The sequence below is a fragment of the Zosterops lateralis genome, assembly GCF_965231275.1.
Source record: "Zosterops lateralis genome assembly, chromosome: 2".
NCBI classification, from domain to species: Eukaryota; Metazoa; Chordata; class Aves; order Passeriformes; family Zosteropidae; genus Zosterops; species Zosterops lateralis.
In genome coordinates this window covers 13952586-13974785 of record NC_139763.1, presented here as the reverse complement: position 1 = coordinate 13974785, position 22200 = coordinate 13952586, and the positions used below count along the sequence as shown (strand labels likewise).

Genomic DNA, 22200 nt, shown 5'->3' with positions numbered 1-22200 from the left:
TAATAATTATTTGTGAAATAATAATAGCATATTAATGGCATGCAAATTACTGATCTAGGAATCCAGCATGCCCATAACGATTCCTGTACTTTTAATGTCAACATTAAAAGCAACTTCTAACTAACAGTGATAAGGCAAATTAACATTAATAACAGTTCTGACACTAATAGTAAGTTATCATTATTTTAAAAGTCTTTCCTGTTGCCAAGGCTCAAACTGATTTTAAAAAAGCTACACCACCTCTCGGCTTGCTGTCACTGATGCTTTTCCTACAACACTATGAAGAGATTTCACCCCTCTTGTTCTTAGCAAAGGTCCCTGTGATTGCACCAGACTTCCTACTCTGTGGTCAAACACTTACTCAGGAAACAAGAGTTTCTAGATTTTAAAAGGCCTTTGCAGAGCACCTTTTCCTTAATTGAATTTGGTAAAATGTTTTATCAGCAAAGGTTTTTAAAAATGCCATTAGTGTGCAGTGTTGAGTAGGTAGAGGCAGGAAAGAGGATCAATGCTTTTGAATTCTTTTCCTCTCTCTGCACAGCTAAACTCATCTCACCTCCTGGGGATTTCATGTGCTCTGTTAGCATCAGCTTTAGTTATTCAGCACGTATGGCCAAAGGACCATCCCACATGGGGAACACACCAAGCTCTATGGGCAACAACTCACAGAGGAAGCTTCATGTAGATGTGGACAATGCAGGTAAACCTGGGCATTTCATCAGAAGAGTTACCTTCTTGCCCTCCCTCAGGAACATGACAGTGTCAATGAACAAAGTGTTAAATAAGGTCATTGTTCATATGGCTGGGGCCTGTGCTGTTCAGTGATCACTGCCTTTGCATGGACAGAAGCAGCTGGAAGATGACACAGTCTGTGTTCTGAAGCCTTCACAGCCTAATTTTAGGTTTTTCTCAACTGAGTGGTAATCGATACGGCAAGTCAGTGCAAAGATGAGAACTTCAGTGAAAGGCAGGAACTGCATGACTTGGTAGCACTGAGCTGTGACACAGCACTGATGTGAGCTACTTAATTCACAAAAGCTCTGTGACTCTTCCTATGTGTTTGTTTACAAACAAAATATCTGCTGAGTTCCTTCCAACAGAAGGTGCCTTTTTCACTCAGAGTTTGCAACCAGAGCAGCATGTCTGAGATGGTGCCTGCAGTGGAGGGTCTGGGCTTTCATCCCAACACAGATAAATTCTACATTCAATTTAAACTTTGTTACTGGTTTCAATGCAGCAAAGCAAAGTCATACAAGTAAACAAAGCTTCTTGAGGTTTGGCAAGCTATGAGAACTGCCAGATGGGGGCCAGGACTCTTTTGGGGCTCTGAAGTGTCACCAACTCACCACTCAGTGCTTGAGTTTGGTTTGAGCAGGTTTCTCTCCAGAAAGATGCTGTTGCAGATTATGAACTGCCTTTCCACGGCACTGGGGAACCTCTACTAAATGGCTTGTGAAGCCAGCACATACCAAGGAGAGCTTTGCAAGTGCTTCAGTCCTACCTGAGCCTTCCTTGCTGTCAGTTAGATGAGCCTGAGCTTGACACATAAAATAACTACTTGGAACTTTGTATCAAAAGTTTTTGAAGTTAGAAGACTATGTGCCGTGATGCAGCTCTGATGAATGCAGTATTATGTTCAGCATCACACCTTCACAAAATACAGATATTATCCCAAACAAGCAACAGCCAGAAGCAGCAAATCCTTCTGTTGCAGTATTGGTATGCATTAATGGCTTCAGTAGCCAGGTTTGCCATTATCCTGCTGTGCTGGCTTTCAAGACAACAACTGCAGCAATAGTATCTGCTCTTGACCTGTGTTAGAGAGGAGAAATAAAAACACTCAGACTTCCTGAGATGGCAGAATACCTACCCAAGCTCCGTCAGGTCCAAACAGTTCTAAAAAGTTGCCAATAAATTCCCTGGACTTTTCTTCCCATTTCTGAATGAGGTCATGGCTCTTCTCTTCCACCTTGTAAACAAATTCTTTTGACTTTTCCTCCACATTCTTGACTTTCTCTTTCATTTTGTCCACTTGGTTTTGAAAGCGATATTTTTTCTCCTGTTTTAGAAGTGTGGTCAAAGATTAATTAAAGAACTTGGAAATAATTAGCCACAGACAGTTGAGAAGAAGTAAAAAAAAATTGCATTAATGCATTCTAATACATTTGGCCTTGGTTAGCTATTCCCACATTATTTTTATAAATGCAAGTTTAACATTTGTGGAATGAAGTGCAGAAGGTACATATTGAAAAGACTTGTTGTGTCATTACTATGTTTAATCCACTACATAAATATTTCTGTGTTTTCAAAGTGAATACACTTTGAAATTGATATGAGTCTTGTGAAGGAGTGAGAAATTAACAGCTCAAACTTAACAGTAGGCAAAAGGCAAATCTCCCTATGTTTCCTAGCAAATGTTGCTGACTTGCCAGCCTGGATATTAACTTGGACCAAAATGTCTCTTTGGGTGGATTTCTGCAGAGCAGAAGGAAAACTCTCATAAATTCTGAGCCTGGCTAATACAGGAGCTTCTGGCTGCAACACAGATGTGTGTAGGCCAGTGGCTTGTGGCCAGCAAACTTCACAGAAAAGAGAGCAACTCCTAATTGCTAAATCTCACATAAAAACAGAAAGAGAGAGACGATAGTATCAGGGAGCTCCTGGCAAAAGCTTCTGACATACTTCAGGATTAAAGAGCTTTTGTCTTGATATGCTTGCGTGCTCCACAAATTTTTGGTACAAGCAAATAAGCAAGGCTGTGCTTTTTGAAGGTGGTCTGTGGTGGTCTGTGTAGAAGCACAGATCACTACTGGCTTTTAATTTACTGTTAATTCCAGTTAATGGCCACTTGAACTTACTTATAAAATAAGCACTGAAGTGGGGTTAATTCTAGTGATTTTAATGATTCAAAAATCATTAAAAGAACTGTCTTTGCAAGCCACAAGTACAAACAAAACCTCCAAGGTCCAAAGAAACCAAACTCCCTCTGTACCTGTAAAGGGTTATCAGCCCTGTAATGAGGAGATCAGTGATCTTCTCCAACCAAGACCACTGCTCTTGTGAAATCCTGGGGATTTAATTTTGAAACAAACAGTCTCTGATGCAAATCGGTATTTCTGCATTTAAATTACTGTAAGCTAAACAATCAGATGTCAGGAGGTTCTTCAGGAGACATCAGTGTCTGAGATGGGGGCAAGCATAACTTATGCAACAGTATCTTAACCTCTCAGCTGCTGAAGGATAAATTTGAGAATCTCCAAGCTATCCAGCATGCCTTATTTTAATGGATATTTGCAATAGTGATCCTTCTGAGTGGAGGACATACAAGCAGAATTTTTTAAAGGTGTAGAAGACTTCAAAAGAAAGCACAGTGAAATAAATATTTATGCCCTGTGATCTGGGGTTTATCTGCCAGTCTTCAAAATAAGGAAGAGATAAACTCTAATGAAATGACACAATTCAGTCCTTCACAAGGGGGTTTCCAAGCTCCACAGAGGGAGGTGAGAAGTTCTGCTGTGAGCGATGTCAGTCACAACAGAGATTTCAGTTTTGTGGGTTATCTTGAGGTTTTAAGTCAAGACTTGAAACAGAAAATGAAGGAAGGTAAAGTCTAATTTCTGTAAAGTGTTTACTTCTCTTTGGAGGGGCAGGTCTGTTTGTGGAAGATGAATAATCTGAGCCATCTTTTCACACGGCTCTCTTGCCATTGTGGCTTCTGAGCTCTACAGCATCATCATTTATGTACCAGCTTCTGAGCAGACTTCTTGTCTTTTGAAAACCATTTTAGCTTTCCCTAGTAATCTCACTGGTCTGTGATTGGCTTTGTAAGGGTTTTTTTTGTTTTGGTTTGGTTTTTGTTTTGTTTTTTTAATCCTATCACACTGGATCTCAAAATCCATGCTCTCTGGGCTGCCTTCTTGGAATAGGAATATAGAAAGAAATTATGTGTTGGGTGAACGGTTGAGCAGCCTCTGGTGGAAGAGTGAGCTCTTTCCTAGTGTGTCATTGTCACAGCTCAAGGAGGAAGGGGGAGCAGCAGCTTTACTAAAAGCGTAAGATGGAAATGAAGCTGCTAATTGATAGGAGCAATTAAAACTACCCTCAGCTTACCAGTTTCTTTTAAATTAAGCTCTTTCCAGCTATTTTAAAAGTAGCAGGAGGAAGCTATAATTTCTTAACCTTTACTTTACATTCAGGATGCTAGGAGAGAGCGTTTGAGGAGCAAATGTAGATCAGTGTACTCACATTGATGAAGCTGACATTCAGCTCTTTGGCCGTGTATCCCCGCTGGAGGTTGCGCCGGGCGTACACGTCGTAGTCCCGGACAATCCGTGTGATGATATCCGAGGTGGAGATACCTTCGGTTCTCTGCGTAGGTACAAACATTCCTGAGCAAAGTGGGAAAAGAAAGCCTGCTTGATAAAGCTTGGCAGGATCAGGCACTGCGGCACATAGCTGAGGATGAACACAAAAATGCCTGACAAAGGTAAGAGGCTTGCAGTTGTGCCTTATTCCTAGTTCTCTGCTGCTGTTTCTGTGTGACTTTGGGAAGGCAAGGTTGCTATACCACTCGTTATTTTCTCAAGTCTTTAGAAGGACTAAAAATTGCCCTCTGTGCAGTGTCAGCTGTGATGTGGAAGGTATTAGACTGGCAGGGGCTCCTGAGCCAGGAAGGCCATGCTTCACAGCTGTGGCCAATTCACTCAGCAGTTCTTTCCATAAGCACAGCCCTTATTTCATGTTATATAAAGGAGCAGGGAGGTTTACTGCTCTCCTTTATTTCTACTCCTGTGCTGCATCATCTGACAGTCTCTGTTCTGCTGAGTAGAAGAGACCAGCTTTGGCCTTGACAAAAGCCAGGAAAAAGATGCATTACAGTAACTGGAAAACACTCTGGAGGTGCCAGTGGTTTATAACAGGAAGATGAAGTGTAATGGTAGTGTTTCATGTCCATCCAGCCATGCCAGTGGCTGCATAACCATCCTCCCTGCTCTGACAAATCAGTCCCCAAAAAAACAGCCATTTATCAATACTGCTTGTATTTTCCTCAACACAATTGAGATATATGTGGCTTTTCAATTACTTCTTACAAAGGCTGGAACACCTGAACTGTTAATGCAATTCACAAATGCAGTAGTAGCATAGTGCAAGCACACCTTGGTTTAGTAGTTATTTAGGACTACAAAAAAATTACTCTCACTTATATGTAATTGCAACATGAAGCTGCTGATGAAAGAGAGAGAAGACTGGAGATAGTTTGGGAAAAGAAAGTAGTGCTTTGTCTTAAAACAGTGTTATAGCTCCTGGCAAATTAATCTTCAGACATTCACTTAAAGTAGGCAAGCATTGGTACCTAATTTTAGAGGGTTGGAAAAAGACTCAGAGAAGGAATCAAGAAGCTTACCAGCCTCTTGTGACTAAATGCTATATGATATTTTTTCTTTCTGATCTCTAATTAATACTATGCTAAAAAATAGATTACTTTAATCATGAGCAGACATGTTTCCCTGATCATTGCTTTTCAGGCTTGCAGCACTCAGGAAACTATTTTTGGAAGCAGTGAAACCCACTTCAAGCTAGAAACCTTTATAGATAGGAGTTACAAGAATACATGGACAAAATCCAAAGCCCACCTTTGTTAAGCTGAAAGTGGAACTGTAGGTGGACATGACCCTTAGTCACTGACTTTCCTTTCATCTGCTTCACGTGTTGGACTGATCCATGTTTTCCAAGCTAATTGTTCCCAGATGTGCCCAGTTTTAGTCAGTGCACTGTTACCCAGCTCACGGTTGCCCATACGCCCTCCCATCCACTGAAGGTAGTGGGGAATTGGGAGCCCGTCAGAATCTACCCAAGGAGCTCCCTGGTTCCCATCTGCTTTTCTGCTCTCCAACAACCTGATTTGGAAACATAGGAGTATTGGAATTACGGAAAAATGTGCAAATGCATCAACAGCACTGGTCTATTTAAAACAAAACCCCTAGGAGAAAGGGGAAATTCATTATGGTAATAATGCTGCTCTGGAGCATTAGGGACTACTACAGCATTAGATCTCTAAACTCATCACAAATAAGTTAACATTATTCCCAGTTCATATGTAGAAAATTCAGTCATACAAGACTCAATATGCTTCTCTGGTATCTCGTGGTGACAGACACAACAGATCACAAGTCCATGAAGCTGTGAGTCCATACTCTTGTCTGCAAAGTTTGAGTTTCTCATCATGTGTGCACCATGCCTGTGCTCAACCACAGCAGAGAAGGGTGTGCCAGGTTTGGGCCCTCTCACACCAAGTCTGGTCATGATCCAGTGACATCAAGAGCTCCTGTTGTGTTGTCCTGTGCACTCAGCACCTTACAGAAGAAAAGCAGAACAGCTGCCTGTCCAGCACGTGTGCACTATGCCCCTTGGTGACCCATTCTTACCAGAGGGGCCTTTTTCCACTGCCTACTGAAGGAAGCTGGCGTTGGCTCTGAAACTATAGAACAGTCATTCCCAAAGGAGGGTTGTGAGTCTGATACCACAGGAAGGTTCACAAGTGGAAAAAGATCAAGAACTGCTGCTATAAAAAGCTTATTCCTTCAGCTCAGGTCAATACCTGGTCTATAGCTGTCGTATAGTTTGAGAAGGTCACTTTGCATGGCATATTACCATCAGGCAGATTGCTCTGGAATTTTTTCAAGCCTCCAATATACATGTTTATGCAGAACAGAGAGGCTGGATTTGGCAGGGTTCAAAGCAGCACCTCCAGGGAGCAGCAGCAGAAGGATGAGATTTATTCCTCCTCCTTACACTGTTCACTTTGTTAGGATAGCTACTACTGGCAAACAGGGGCTCAACATTATCTCCTCAAATTTAATTCATCTTCCTTGAACTGAAGAGACACAAACTTCTAATGAGTTCACATCTTCCTGTTCAATGTAATATGGTAGTCAACCAAACTGCTGAAGTCATGGTAAATTAATTACTCTGACACTGATTCAAACCCTCTGTCAGTGTAATGAAAAGAACCCTCAGTGCAAGTGGATCCTAATGGCTCCTGGAGGTTGCCTGTGCTTGCCTATTATCAGGACTGCGATGTGTCAAAGAGGCATCAGTTTGTGGTTATCAAAAACTGACTAGAGTTGGCTGGGCTGCTGTGGGAACTGAACTCATTTTCATCCATTCCAAAGTCTTGGTCAAGCACTGTAAAATTGTTTTAAAAACGCAGATGGGACTATTTTGTGCTAGATCTGAATGGTTTCCTTGGGGTTATGGCAGGAATTCAGCCAAGGAAGTCCTCTGAGGTTTTCCTTCTGCTCATGTCAGCAGTACCTGCCATTAGGGTGTAATACAATGTGATAACTCTACTCCTTCTCTCCCAGCAGTTGTGGTTAAAAGGCAGTAAAAGAATTTGAGCTGAGGCTGTAAAGGAAGGTGCTAAAAATATGAAGTTGCCCTTACCTGCCTCCTTTATGTGTTTGTATACGTCATCCGATCCAGCGGAAGAGTACGGGATGTCATCATGCGCTACGAAGTCAATCTGCCAGTGAACAGAAGAAGAATCGCATTCCACCATCACCAAATTCTGGTTCACTGGGGCATTGTTATGGAGAGTTATCTCTTTTCTTGACTTCAACTAACTTGCTTTTGACATTCTCATCTTAAAGCCATCACCTAGTGTATTGTACTTAGATTTGGACCTGCAACTGCTGTGTTGTATACAAAACCAGAAATCTCTTCAAAAGCACTGCCTCCGTCACATCACTCTGACTGGCTCTGCCTCATATGCAGTACAAAACCCAAGACAAAGGTTACTGCTTTTATTCCTACTGCAAAAGCAAGTGGCGAAGCCTTGGCTTTCAAAAACTTGGAGGATAATTGATTTTGGGTCCTTAGGGCTGTGCATATATACATGTATACCTAGTACTGTCATACTGTCATTTTGTCACCCAGTGATGTAGACAACTAAAATAGATCCCACTTAATTATGCTTTTGTTAAGATTCATATGTGTTGCAAAGCAATCAATAGCATGGAAAACACTCCATCCTACCTTTTAGAGGGCACGTGGTATTTTTACATATTGCACCTGTTGCCATTAATAAGAAACACGCTTTTAATTCAGGACTTCAGTCACCAGGTGACAACTTTCCTGGTTTACCATCTCCTTTTCTGAAAGTTAATTTATCAGTAATTTTTTCGGTGGTATTTTACCCTTCAAAAATCCCAGTAGAGAAATCATCTCAGCATATTGAGAAAAAAAAAAGGCAAAATAAATATAATGTTTTCTGACAGAGATGGAGGCAAGGAATGCTATGTACCTAATTTCAATGATGAATTAACTGAATTAAATAACTTGCTCCACCTAACAGAATTTCAGAACTGCTCATTCTCAACTGTCAGTCTACAAAGGGAAAGGGAGAGATCAGGGGAGAAATGTACCTTATGTTTTTCAAGGAACTCAGGTGTCAGTGTCCAGGGTGCATCTCTGATGACCTCATCCACGTAACGACAGTGTCTGAGGGCTTCATATCGCTCAGTTTCACTCATCACAGTGAAGCCTTTGAATTTATGAGTTAAATCATCACTGCAAACTAAAATATAGAAGTATGAGCAAAATGGCTCCACATTCAGTAAAATTAGCATGACCAGGAGTTGATTCTTCCTAGATAAATCCATTAAGCACTTAATGATTAGCTTAGCAATTTTTGGGGTATTCCAGGGCATCTGAGAGTTCTGCTTGGAGAAGATACAACTGTGCAATAATGAGAGAACCTTCTCTTTCTGGAGATGCAGCCAGAGGCCAAGTAGGATATTGCAAGATACCTCAGGCAGTATCCTTTACATGCTAAAGTAAATCAATCCCACTTTTAAGTGGGGATTTCATGGGCTGTGATATTTCAAGGGTGATGGCCAATGCTTTGAAACCAATCAAAGAACACAGCGTGTATAATCACAGAATGCTCACTAACTTCAGGTATCACAAAATGGTCAAGGCAGGAAAACCACTCGACATCACCTCCTCTCAGCAGCGTCAACTGCAGGTTGCTCAGAGCCATGTCCAGTTGGGTTTCCAAAGATGGAGATCCCTCAGCCTCTCTGGGCCTCCACTTCCTGCTTTTTATTTTTATTTAAACAACACTCTAAAAGGTGAACTTGCCAACAAAGTTCAAAATCACTGCAGGACAGTTTCTCATTAAATAAACTCTGAAAGAAAACAAGTCTCAGACAACTTTATAGGAATCTGCCTCTGACCTTAGTTATGAGTTCAGCAAGTTTTACAGAAAGAGAAGTAAGGCTTGTGCCATGTTCAAATGGACCGTTGCTGAAGGAAGCCCCAAGGAAAGGACTGGGAGAAACCATATGCTCTAGTGAAATGAGCAGAGTTAAAAGTCCAGAAATCCTGCCTCTTTAGATGTATCAATACTTTGTCACATTGCTTTTAAAATGAGGGGCAGCAACACCCACATTACCAAAGGACTGTAAAAGTTAGGTATTATCTTTCTGCCCACGTAACATTGTGTAAAAACCAGTGACCTTCTCCACAACCATCTCTGTCCAACATTACAGCTACAACAGTCATCTGACACCCCACACAGAATAATGTGATACCTACTTATAGCTGGGTTGCCAGTGGTTGTCCTTCACCACAGGTCAAACCTGTGCCTTTGGATCTTTGTCTGTAAATGTGCTTGACAAATGATAAATGCAACACTACCAGTGCCGCAGTGAAGTGTGAGAGCAGCCCTACAGCTGCTGCTTCTTTCTAATTTGAAAACATCAACCTATCAGGCAAGGTGCTGGCAAAGATGCAGTCTTTTTTGAGATCTCAAATGGATGTTCTTGCTGTGATGGTCATTAAGGACTTTCAAAGTAAGAAAAATGTAGAAAGGCTTAGATAGCCCTGAAGCTTGTGCAAAATTCAAAGCCAGATAATAACATATGTATGAATTTCAGCAAGCAAAATGCTACTCTGTCCTATTATGACAGTTTTGATGCCTGCTGACAAGAAATTTAATGGTGATCAAAGCATTTTCAGGAAAAAGATCCCTTCAGAGACTGTATTTGTATTTATTTACAGCCTTTATGACATCTTTAGGCTACCCTCTCCTGGAAGAAAAGGTCTACCAAAATTACTGGAAAACAGTATTTTTTGCTTGAATTCTGAAGAAAGGTTTGGTTTTATTTTCTGATTACTATTTGTTCGTGTACAATGCAGACACAGTATCTTCCTTTGTACTTCTTTTGAATCTGTCATCCTGCTCTAATGACTGATTTGGGAAGGTATAAATGTCCATTTAAAAAAGAAAATTTAGGTCCAAATAATTTTCTTTACAAGAAGAAATAAAAGGGGTTAGTTGTGATGCCCACGAAGACATATGACACTGGTGCTTTTGCAGCACAAATTGTATGTGATGTGGGAAGGTGTCCATTTTTAAAACATGCTAACACACAGTGTCTTGCTGGGAGAAGGTGCTGATGAGTGCTGGCTGCTTTGTCCTTCATGTCAAAAATAAGGCAAAGTGAAGCTATGCCATGAATTTCAAAGGAGCCAGGCTTTTGCCCCAAAGCTCCTTTCCTTATCTGGGGAAACCCCTAATCCTCTAAAAACAGTAACAAAATGTACGTAACTTGCATTTTTTTTTAACCTCATAGTCTTGTACTTCCACTTGCTTCTTCTGCAAGGTGTCTGGCTCAGCAGGAAACCAGAGAATCCTTAATGTTTCCTTCCTAACAAAGAGACTTGGCCTTTAACTCACAGGAAGCTCCATGGGAATTGCCACATTTCATAAACTTGAGGAAAACTAAAAAACGTGTTTATAAAGAGATTTTGTTTTTTCTCTATTGGGTCTTTCCCCCCCCTCCCCCTCAAATATTTTGGACAAATATGCAAAATAATGCACCTTATAGTACCTGAAGGTTGCACTCATGTTCACTGTAAAGCATTTGAGCAGCTGAATGAAGGTTGCTGTGAAATGTTTCTGCGAGGAATATCTCAACCCTGGAGGTGCAAGGAAAATGGAACCAAACTGCACATTTATGAGGCTTCATGAGAGCAGGGCTTGCACAGCCAACTAGGCAGGAAAGAGCCACCCTCCAGTGACTCCTCTGGCACAGGCCAACTGCTGAACAGCTGTTAGCCAGGCATAGAGCAAGAAAAGAAGATAGTCATAGCAAAAAAAGAAAAAAAAAATTAAGAAAGTAACCTGCCTGGGGATACCTGTGAACTGAAATTACATTCCACTCATGACCTACATTTGGGTCTTCAATGACAAGGGGCCAAACTTAGCTTCTGTGATGATGCTGAAGGCTGGGTCTGGACCTGGCAGGCAGAGGTCATGGTCTGTGCCTGGCTAGCAAAGGGACCAATGAGCCAGAAATAAATAATGGTTGTTCTCATTCACTCATTTCCATCTTTGAACAATTCTGAGTAAATAACTGAAAAAGCTAAATTATTCATATGGAGTTATTTTAAGCTCAGGGCCATGCAGGCACCTGCTTTAACTAGAATGGGAATTGTGCCTGTGCTGCTGAGGGCAGAATTTGACTTTTACTTTAATTGATGCAATTGTAAGATGTAATTCAAGGCAAATCACCTATAGAAAGCCCCTGAGTGAAAGCAGCATTCAAGTCATAGTGTATAAACAGCTGGGGGTGGGAGCACAGCAATAACTGTCTGATAGTGAAGCACAGAAGCAAAAATCCAGTGCAATAAATAACTCTGATCTTACCTCCTACCAATAAGTAGCTATTTGGGAATAGAGTTTTGGCTTGCATAAGAGCTCTAGCATGGCCGGCATGGAAGAGGTCAAATATTCCATCTGCATACACTCTGACAGGTCTGTCAACTGTGGAGAAAGAAACACAACAGTGATTTTTCAGATCCCAAACAAGTTGCACTTAATTCTACTGGATGACATTTTGTTCCCAGATCAGATGATTGCAGATTTACCCCAGTTCTGATATTCAAAAGCACCACAGGTGAACCTGCAGTTTTTGATACTGCGCATTACATTGTTCTTTGTACTTTCTGCTGTTTTCCCTCAGATTTACCCTATTTATTATAATCCACCATGCCCATATTTTAATTTAGCAAAAATGTCATCTTCCTGCCTCATTCAGAGTTCCACCATATGTCTTGTTCTTTTCTCTCTCCCTTTCTAATCAGATATGCCTTATGGATTTTTTCCCATCATCTCCCTTTCCTCCCCTCTTGCCTTGACTTTTTCCACAGCTTACTGCTATAAAAATCTATTGCTTTCCTCTTCTGTGTAAACCTTTTACTTCACTTTTTCCAGACTTTCCCCAAGTTATTCTCTCTAATGAGCCTGTAACTTCTTTTTCTCATGTTATAACTCTTTCTGTACAGCACCTTCAGCAGCAGCCTCCAGATTGAAAAAGGACTTGCTTTCTTAAATGACATGCTTTGCCACCTCCAAGCAAAAGCACAGGGGAGATGAAAGCAACAGAGCTCAAGCCTCCATGGACTGTGTTTCAGTGACAGCAGAGATATGTCTCTGCAGTCAGGACATCCAGGGGTCCATGGGAGAACACTGCTCCTTGCACAGCTGACTGGAAAGCTGCAGCTTGCTCCTATAATCTGTACATACTTTAAAAGCTAATTTTAAATAAGTAGAATAAGTAAACAGAAACTTTTTAAAAATAACCTCTTAAAATATGGGGGGCCTGAAAGATGTATTTGGGACTTCATGTGAAATCATCCTGCTTCCCCAGTCCAATCACATATGCCCAGAAAGAAATTGGCAAGTAACCTTTAAGGCCATTGAAGGTCTGATGTGATCAACAGGAACATCACTGAAACAAGAGTGTTCCAGCACACAGAAGGCAATATGAGATGAGAATCCAGAAGGTACCTACTACATAACATAATTTTCAGGCTGGCTGGAGTGGGATGGCAAGCCTTCCTTCCAACCAACATCCACAAAAACATCAAACTCTAACTTGAAATGTTTTCTCTTGTTGTTTCTCTAATAGAAACATAATGGCTCTGTAGTTGCTGGTTTCTTCTCCATTACATGATAGCACCAGACATTGGGCTTTTGCTTTTGAGTAGAAGGCACAAATAGCATTAATTGATGTTTGTATGGAAGAAGCCCAGGATCCTGTGGCCGTAGCTCTCCCCACACACCTGGTGTTCCCCGGCGGGCCTGTGCAATGGTTAACTTCTCATGGGGGGCTTGGCACTGACAGCTTGTTTCATCTGCAAATGGAGCAGGGGCCGTCAGAGTCTGCAAGGAGGAAAAAAGCACAAAGAAAGAAAATTTATTTTCACCGCCAGGTAGTTATAGAAGAACCATTTAGTTGTGGCAGAAAGCTGTAGCCAGACTTCATGCCGTTTGTTCACTGAGGATTTTTGCTTTTTGGTCACACAGTTCACACAAGGGAAAATGGTGAGGAAAATGAAGCTTTTTAAACATGTCATGTAACTGAATTCTTTGTCTCTGTTAGAGAAGCTTGGTCATCTTTGAGGTGGGTGAAGGCACACAATTTTTCTGTTTGCAGAACAAAGTCAGGTTGGATGGTGTGAGCAGTTCAGTGACTTTGAAGGCCAAGGAAAAATGTATTCTCTTACCTGTAAGTAACAGCTGGAAAAACTAATTGGGACTCAGAAAGCTGCAAATGAGCCACCTCTTAACAAGCACCCTTTCCTGCCACTAGCATCAGTACAGATAATTTGGAGTAGAGGTTGTTTTGTTGTGGTTATAGTCAGAATCTCCTATAATTTTGAGGAGCCATTCAAAATAAAGGCAAGGATGCAACCTTAAATCCCATTTACCAAGAGCTGACTGAGCCACAACTCCTTTCTGGTCTGACACATTCTGTAATAGTACTAAAATACTCTAACTGTGATCAGAGTGCCACAAGGGTACTTGCTCTGAGGAGCTTATAACCTAAAGATATGAGACAGTGTGAGGATGTGTGAAGACTGACGTGGCATTATCTGTCAGGAAACTTGATTACTGAATTTGTATTTTCTGCCCATGTCTATGTAGGACGTTATCAGCCATCAGACCCTCAGATATTTATTATCTGCCATATGGTCTGATAGGGAAAAAAAAACACGCTTCTACAGCTTTTGGCTTGAAATCTTTACGAAAACATAGCTGAGTTTTGGTTTGCTTTGTTTTTGAGACAAAGTAGTGGTTGGGAAAAGCCGAAGGAAATCTGTCACTCTGCTTCCACCATGATTTAACTGGGAGCTCATGGCTGTGCAGCTGTGGCTTGGTTGGGTTTTGACAGTGACCATCTGATGCACAGTTGTCACACCAGTTTGAGTACCCATGGGTGATCATAACAGCATCCCTTTTTGCCTGTACACTGCTTTTTCACTTTTTTGATACTGAATGATTAATCACTGAGCATTTAGCATTCTTTAGCATCCTTGAGACACTTTAAGGCACGTCTTGCCTAATTGCTGCTGATCTCTGGGCTCACTGGTTTGTTGCATGGAAAGCTCAGAGGACAGTAGTAAAACAACAATAAACACTTAAAGATTCATATCCAGTTCTTTCTGCTGATTTGCTGTTCGTTTCATTTATTGCAAGGAATGCAATTTTACGTAAGTTTCCTCTTTTTTCTTTCCATTTTTTTTTCCATACTCTCAAATGTTAAAGGAAGTCATCATCATTAACATTTTCATCATGAAAATCACAGCATCTCTCCACAGACAAGGTTAAAAATGGAGAAACTATGACCAAGCCCAAGTTTCTGTCTGGGTTTCACGGAGGGGAACTGTTCATCAGGCCACCCACGCTGCACACTGTAGAACATTACACATAATCATACAGTGCCAGCTCTTTCCTTTATTTTCTAAATACTGTCTTTTTGCTTCTGGCTTTGCTATTTCTGGGTGCTAATCTGTCTTTTTATCTCCAAGCAAGGTCAAGTTACACGGCAGCCCATACAGCCTGGTTCCTGCCGAGATAAAGAGGAAGGCAGAAATGTTAAAACAATAATGGCTATGGTCTGAGGCCTGCAAGTGGTAATCAGCTCCTAGCTTGCCAGAGGTTGTTTCCTTAGAGGTTATTTGAAGAAAATAGGCCTGGTTTGCAGGAAGATATCTCTTTTTCCCCCCAGGCAAACACAGTGGTGCTTTTCATCCATGTAACCACCTTTGCAACACTGAGATTTTTCTTTCAGTCTCTGCTCAATGGAGAACAACTTCTATTAGCTTCCCATCAGTCCAGCTTTTATAAATGTTCATCATTAAAGCTCACTTTACAGATCAGGGCTTAGAACCAGACCTGTCAATATCCCCTTTATTCTCTGACCTCTCAGTTACTAGATATGAAAATACATCAAATGTAATAGATAAAAATCAGCATATTCTGTCAAAGCCACACAGAGAAAAGCATAAACACCATGTGCTGACAGATCAAAGGAAATCTATAGCAATAGCTTCCAAATTACTACTCACTACTATTTTGTTTTATCTGTCCTAGAAAAATTATTGCTAAGCTTAACAAAAACAGCTTATGAGTAAAATGAGACCATTTGGTTTCTATATAAGCCCATAAGAGAAAATATTTCAAGAAATTATTAAAACCCAGAAATACTTTATCAAACCTTTTCCGTTTGTATGTAATTACTTGTATTCTTTCCAGTTTCTTGGTGGTAACAATTAGAATTGTGAGAAAACAGCAAGTAATTTATATAGCAGCTTTTTCATTTTAGTTAACCCATTAAAGTTCTTTTGGAAGTTTGCTACAGTTTTGCCAATAATTAGATGATTAGACAAAGACTTTGTACTTCTGTCTTTCTCTGATAGATTTTTCCCTTCATCTCTACCCTCCTTATATTCTAGGCATCTGCATTTTGCAATTAGTCAAATGCAAATGCTTAGAATATAAGGCATTGTAGTCTTATATTCTTGTATTTTGGACCAAGGTAAGCTCCTGAGACCTGCACCATCCTGTAGTAGTATGTGAGAGAAAGCTTATCACATGTCACAAATGGAGAAGTCATTGTAATACTAGGACTTATTAATGATATTTACTTCAGAAGATGGTAGCAATAAGAGAGTCCTGTTTCCCAGAAATGAAAATACAGCATTCAGTAAAATGAAGGTATGGGAAATCATTACATTTAGTAACCCTTGCATATTAGAAGCTGTTCATTCTATGAGAAGTTTAAAAACTGTCTTACTTGCTTTCTAGGAAATTTGGAAAAGAACTGAATGATGTTCAGTAAACTTCAGGACATTAAAAGACAGAAGGTAGATAACAGTGGCTTTCCCAGCAAGCACCTCACAGCTCCACACGTACCAGCAACGCCTTTGTGACCCACGGCTCTGCTGGGTGAGACAGAAGCCCAGAGCAGAGGGCACAGTGTGCCTGGTAGCCCTGAGCTGGTTCTGGGGCCAGCACACTTCATGAAGAAACCCTACATGACAGCTATAGAAGCACCTTATTTTCAAGTGTACCTTGATGCTGCCTTTTTATTGTCACTCTTCACAGTCTCCTGGGCTACTGTAGCCATTTAACTTCACTCCTAGGCATAAGACTAATGATAGAATGTAATGTTAAACACTCATGCTTGTGTTTCTAATGATTAAAAGGAAAGGTGGTGATTTGTAGAGGAAGAGGAGTCCTACCACTGAAATAACAGGTCAAGAACACAAGCACCTCCACATCCTCTCTTTTGCTTACAGCCTGTCGTATTATTATTTGCTTCCTTTCTGTATGTTTGGTAGTTGGGCTGGGTTTTTTACACAGCAGCAAGGAAGACAGAAACATTCTTTTAAGCAGGCAAATGTAGACCCAGCCAAGCCACAGTACACCTGCCTTTATAACTCTGCTGCAGGGTGACTGTAGAAAACACAGCTAGTGGAAGGAGCTACTGGTTTGTTTGTTTTTTTTTTTAATTCATGCAACTACAGTACTTGGTCTCCTCCTCATGGTAAAGTTGTATTGTCATTTAAGATTTTGCCATCAACAAAGGTCAATGAAATTTCAGACCACAAACCAGTACAGCTACAGAGGCAACACTCGATAAAGCAGGCTGGGCCTGTGCTTATGAAAGAATTAAACCGGCAGGAAAATTCTGTGGGAGGTCTGATGCTGTAACCACCTTTTGTCTCAGAGGCAGTATTTAAAACAGAAAAGTGATTTCACTGCAACAAATCACATGGGTAGGGTCTACCATTATGAGGAATGATTATCTTGGGAACCTGCTCCTGATGTTGGGAAATAATAATTACAGAGCAGGAAACACTGATGTGAGTTTCAAGGAATATTTAAGAAAAAAGCCTATCAAAACTATTGAAAAGTAAGTACGTGCCAAGTTTCTGAGGCATGAACACTTTTTATAAGTTGAAAGGCTGTGTTAAGGACTACCAAGGTCTTCCCTTAGAGGTTCAGGGAGCAAACATTGTCAAAAAAAAAAACCATGCTGTCTCCTACCTGTTTGGGTCAGTAACCTCGATCCAAACAGGTAAATTTATGAGCATTTAAGTTGTAATTGTATGTTATTGGTGGTTGTTCCCTGGTAAAATTTTTACAAACAGTTCTAATATCAATGCCCATATCAGTCTAGCCTGTTTTCTCACAGTTCTGCTGACTCAGGGAGGTGGATGTAAACTAAAAATATGGCAAACTAACCTTATAAGAACAGTAACTTCAGCATTCTGTTTGCAAGCATTTCAAATTATCTTTGTTGCTCTTTCTGGGCTTTATCTTCAATCAAATATACTTTGCTCATCATTAGTATTAAGTCAGCAATTAAGTGCAAGATGCAATTACAAATTAAAGATATTGCAGAAGAAAAGCAGCTTCCACTGCCTTTTCAAGAAGCATAATGATGTATATATGTAGAGATTCATAGATTAGGAAACTAGAACAATTACTATGTAATCTAGTCTAATATTTGCAAAAGGCCAAAGAAGTTTGTGACAAGATTCCTGCATGACAGCCATGACTTTTGACTGAACTGGAACATATTATTTAGAAAACAAAATCATCCTAGAGGTAAGGATGGGCCCCAAGTCAAGCAGAGTTCATGTGAAAGAGTAGCCAGTGAAGCACCTCAACCTCCATGAACACCAGCTAAAAGCAAAATATGACCCTTGACAACTCATGTCCCTGAGCCTGCTTCCCTGGCACGGCCAGAAGGAGCTCTGCATGCCAGTGATCCAGGCAGGACTCACTGAAAGACAAACTGCAGCCAGAGCATGTGAAGCTCATGAGCCTGGATGTTCTTCTGTCCTGGTGGCTACAGATAGTAAAGCTGTCAGACAGCCCAGCACTGAGGAAGGATACACAGCTTTCCAGGATAAAGAAGCTTGTGGCTCTTTCAAAGGGGCACCAGTTGCCAATCATCAGCCTGCAGACACCATGGCCAAGAACCAAACTGGCTGTGGAGTGTTTGCAACTCAATGCCCAGTGGCAAGTGCTTGCTGGCCCAGGAGTAATGCTGAAGGTTGGCCATGGTCAACAGACCAAAAATGTGTAACCACTGCTCTAATGCCACTCTGTGTTTTACTGATCAATTCAGCGAAATAACATCAACTCCTGTGTTTTGAATGTCTACGATGCCTTTCTTCTTACTTGTACATTACTGTATAGAATCTCAGAATCATGAAGGTTGGAAAAGAGCTTTGAGATCATCCAGTCCAACTGTCAACCCTGCACTACCACTGTAAGCCCATAACCACCAAAACACATCACCCAGTGCCAGATCCAGATACCTCTTGAGCACCTTCAGGGATGGTGACTCTACACATCCCTATACAACCTATTCCAATGTCTGACCACCATAACACTGAAAAAAAAAATTTCTAATATCTAGTCTGAATCTCCTCTGTCTCAGTTTAAGGCCATTTCCTCTGAGCCAGTCACTGCATGCACAGCAGAGGAGACCAGCTCCCAGTCACTACACTGTCCTTTCAGGCAGTTGTAGAGAGCAATGAGCTTCTCCCTGAGCCTCCTGAAGACTACACAAACCCAGCTCCCTCAGCCATTCCTCCGAGGACACATTCCAGACCCTTCATGACCCTTGCTGCCCCTCTCTGGACACACTCCAGCACCTCAGTATTTTCTTGAAGTGAGGGGCCCAGAACTGGCTGGACACAGTACTTGCAGTGTGGCCTCACCGGTGTTGAGTAAGGGTGACAGTCACTGCCCTGGTCCTGCTGGCCACACTATTGCTGATACAGGCCAGGTGACACTGGCCTTCTTGGCCACCTTGGGCACACACTGGCTCATGGTCAGCTGGCTGGTGACCAGCACCCCAAGTTCCTTTCTGCTGGGCAGCTCTCAAGTGACTCCTACTCCAGCCTGTAATGTTGCATGAGGTTGTTGTGATCCAAGGGCAGGACTGGGCACTTTCCCTTACAGAGCTCCTGCAACTGTCCTCATCCCACTGATGAGTCTGTCCAGGTCTCTCTGTAGATCCTTGCTACCCTCAAGGAGATCAACACAACCACCCGACTTGGTGCCATTTGCAAATTCACCTGATATATGGCTAAAAGAACCCAACTCTGCTTTAACACAGGAAAGGGTTCATCTTCTGAAAGCAACTCAGTCATACAGCTCAACTACTGGGTGAATGTGGCACAATAATCAATCTCTACTTGTGCTTCTTTTACAAAGATACTTTACATTCATCAATCATTTCATGCCAGAAGTAGGACAGCATTTTGTATAAACCATTACTCAGAATATAGAGCTATGAAGAAGCAAAATAACCCCTTTTTTTCCTCCTGCACAGCAAACACATATTCTACAGTTCCTCAGCTGCCAGCAGAAAAACTATGGGAAGATCTATTTTCCCATAGGGAGGGCAATGGGCTTCTTTACAAGATCCCTGATTTATCCAGTGCCTTTCTCAAGAGGTTTTCACCTTACACCATCTGTTTGCATGTGTGTAAAACAGGAATTCAGATCACATGGAAACAAAGGACACACTGGGATAGACAGTTATGGCTGTACTGAGTGTTTGTGTACGACTGTGGATGTGTGAGCATACACTGCACATATTCTTGCCTGTGTAGTCAGTGTTTGCCTCCTAATTCTGTATTTCTTCTGCTCCACATCCAAGCATGTGCTGAGTTCTTTTCACATTTTATACGTATGTTATAATATAATGTTGTCTGTGTTCCTGGGGAGGGAGCAGAGAGAATCTATTTACAGTGTTTTTCCACTTATTTTTAAAGATATGATACAAACCTTTGTAGTAATGGCCACAGCACAGTTTAAGAAGCTGGTAATATTCTCCTAATAAAACCTGTTTCTAAAATATCACTGCATTTGCAAGCACCGAATGCAGAATTTAGAATGTGTTTTCTCCCTGTGTTTATGGGTCATTTCTGATTCCTGAAAAGACATCTGTAGTTCTGTGTATCTGACAAATATGTATCGCAAGGTGTTTTTGCAGCACTGTAGCATTTCAGAACGTATATAAACTGCATGTCCTCTGATGTAATAAGGGGAAATCTAAGCAGATTTTTCATGTCTATGGGCAATCTATTTTTTTTTTAAGTGCAGAAAAAATTGCTACATGTCCCCAAGCACAAACCACACTTGGCACATTTTTATGGGTTTGTGGTTTTATATAGTAGCCAACATTTATAAAAATGAAAATTAATCCAGAGCAAACCCCAAACTTCTAAAAGACCAAATAAATATTCAGTCAAATGAAGTAATTTTGGGTTCCTTAAATGTAAGGCTATTTACATATTTATTTATGCTTAATTCCACATTACAGTAAACAGATGGCAGACCCCCTGTCATAACATCACGTGAGAGAGAAACAGATGCATGGGACACTTTTTAACCACAATAAACCCTCCCTACATTAATCATTGGCTCCTCTGATTAAAATTGCCTTCCGGTGATATAGGAAAGATGAATATGAAGATCTATGAAAGCTCATGGAAATAAAATACTGAAATGATTCTAAGGGTTGCATCAGAACCTCTTAAAACATTCTTTGTAAATATGAAGGGATGAAAATACAGGAATCCAAGGCATGCACACTTTCTTTGCAATTATTTCAGATTTTGTGTTTGAGTTCATTGCTTAACATCAGCAACAAGAAATTGTCTAAAGAAGTAGAGTGACTCTTTGAACCATTATAAGCTCCAGTGCGTGCAAACACTAAATGTTCTCCTCTACTCTTCAATAAAATAAAAAAATAAGTTTTCCAAATGTACTTGAACAATTAGAAAAAAATTGAATGCATGTACTCTCACTTTTCTAAAAAATCAAGAAAATAAACAAAATGGCTAAAGCTGATACCTAAAATTATGTGAGATGTCATATTCAGCTGTTCTTTAGTCTCATTCTCCAAGCACTGTAGATTCAGTGGCCCCAAGATACTTAATACCTAATTCCTATTGATCTATAAAAGCCTGTAGCCTCTGAATCTCACAGCACTACAGAAGTAAATCTGGGCTTTGGAGCAGTGCTGGGATTGCAAAGGTGAACCTCAAATGGCCACGGCACTTGCAGTGCCTTGGCAGAACTTGCTTTATCTGCCATATGGACAGATCAAGTATCCAGCTAGTCTGTCCTTGCAATGGTGATGGAAAAATGTCCCCAATAAACTATTTGGGCACTTCCACACAGGGCCCCAATGCCACCTCCTGTACAAGAAATGAGAGCTGGCCACAGCTTCAGCTGCCTGAGAACAGACATCTGAGGGCAGTATGGATGTCATGTACCCTCCATTAGCCCATATTTCGGGGATAGCACTGTCTAGGGCAGAGCAGACAGAACAAAAAGCACTTACCTGCTTCTTTACGTCATCTAAAAGATAGATTCATTTTAAATTAATGAAAACTGCTGCTTAATTCCTCCTGCCTTGTCCTCTACCCACGGATGTGCCTGTAAGCACAGGCCAAACCAACCACATACCTACCAGTCTACTCCCTCTCCTCCCCTGTAGTTCACCCCAGGTAATTCAGGTGGGTTTCTGCTTATCTGGTTTCTTAAATTATGTACTGTGATGGAAATGTAAATTGCATTGCCCTGCATTCCCTCAGCTTATCTAACCCTTAGTTAGGCTGACACTTTTGGAAGTAAGACATTGCTTCCCAGGTCCTAAGAGTACTTTGCTTTCCCAGATGTTTCTGCTGATGACTGTGTTGGGTGACAGACGTGAAATACAAGGAAAAGAAGCTCTCAGCATGTTCAACGGAAAGATGAGACCAAACAGTACATTCTGAAGTTTGTTTTCAAGTAATGTGTATTTGGGTTTG

The 22200-nt window shown here is 41.0% G+C and overlaps 1 protein-coding gene across 2 annotated transcripts in view; it reads right to left on the bottom strand.

Annotated features, from left to right (window-relative positions):
* The window catches only part of PCYT1B (phosphate cytidylyltransferase 1B, choline), a 39986-nt gene that overhangs the window by 14335 nt on the left and 3451 nt on the right, over positions 1 to 22200 (bottom strand). For both annotated transcript variants that reach the window (XM_083884906.1, XM_083884907.1), the window contains exons 2-7: positions 13132 to 13231; positions 11714 to 11830; positions 8424 to 8575; positions 7444 to 7522; positions 4246 to 4388; positions 1871 to 2059 (exon numbers count right to left, since the gene is read on the bottom strand). In XM_083884906.1, the coding sequence (XP_083741032.1) occupies positions 1871 to 2059; positions 4246 to 4388; positions 7444 to 7522; positions 8424 to 8575; positions 11714 to 11830; positions 13132 to 13231 (780 nt within the window). The remainder of the gene's footprint in view (positions 1 to 1870; positions 2060 to 4245; positions 4389 to 7443; positions 7523 to 8423; positions 8576 to 11713; positions 11831 to 13131; positions 13232 to 22200) is intronic.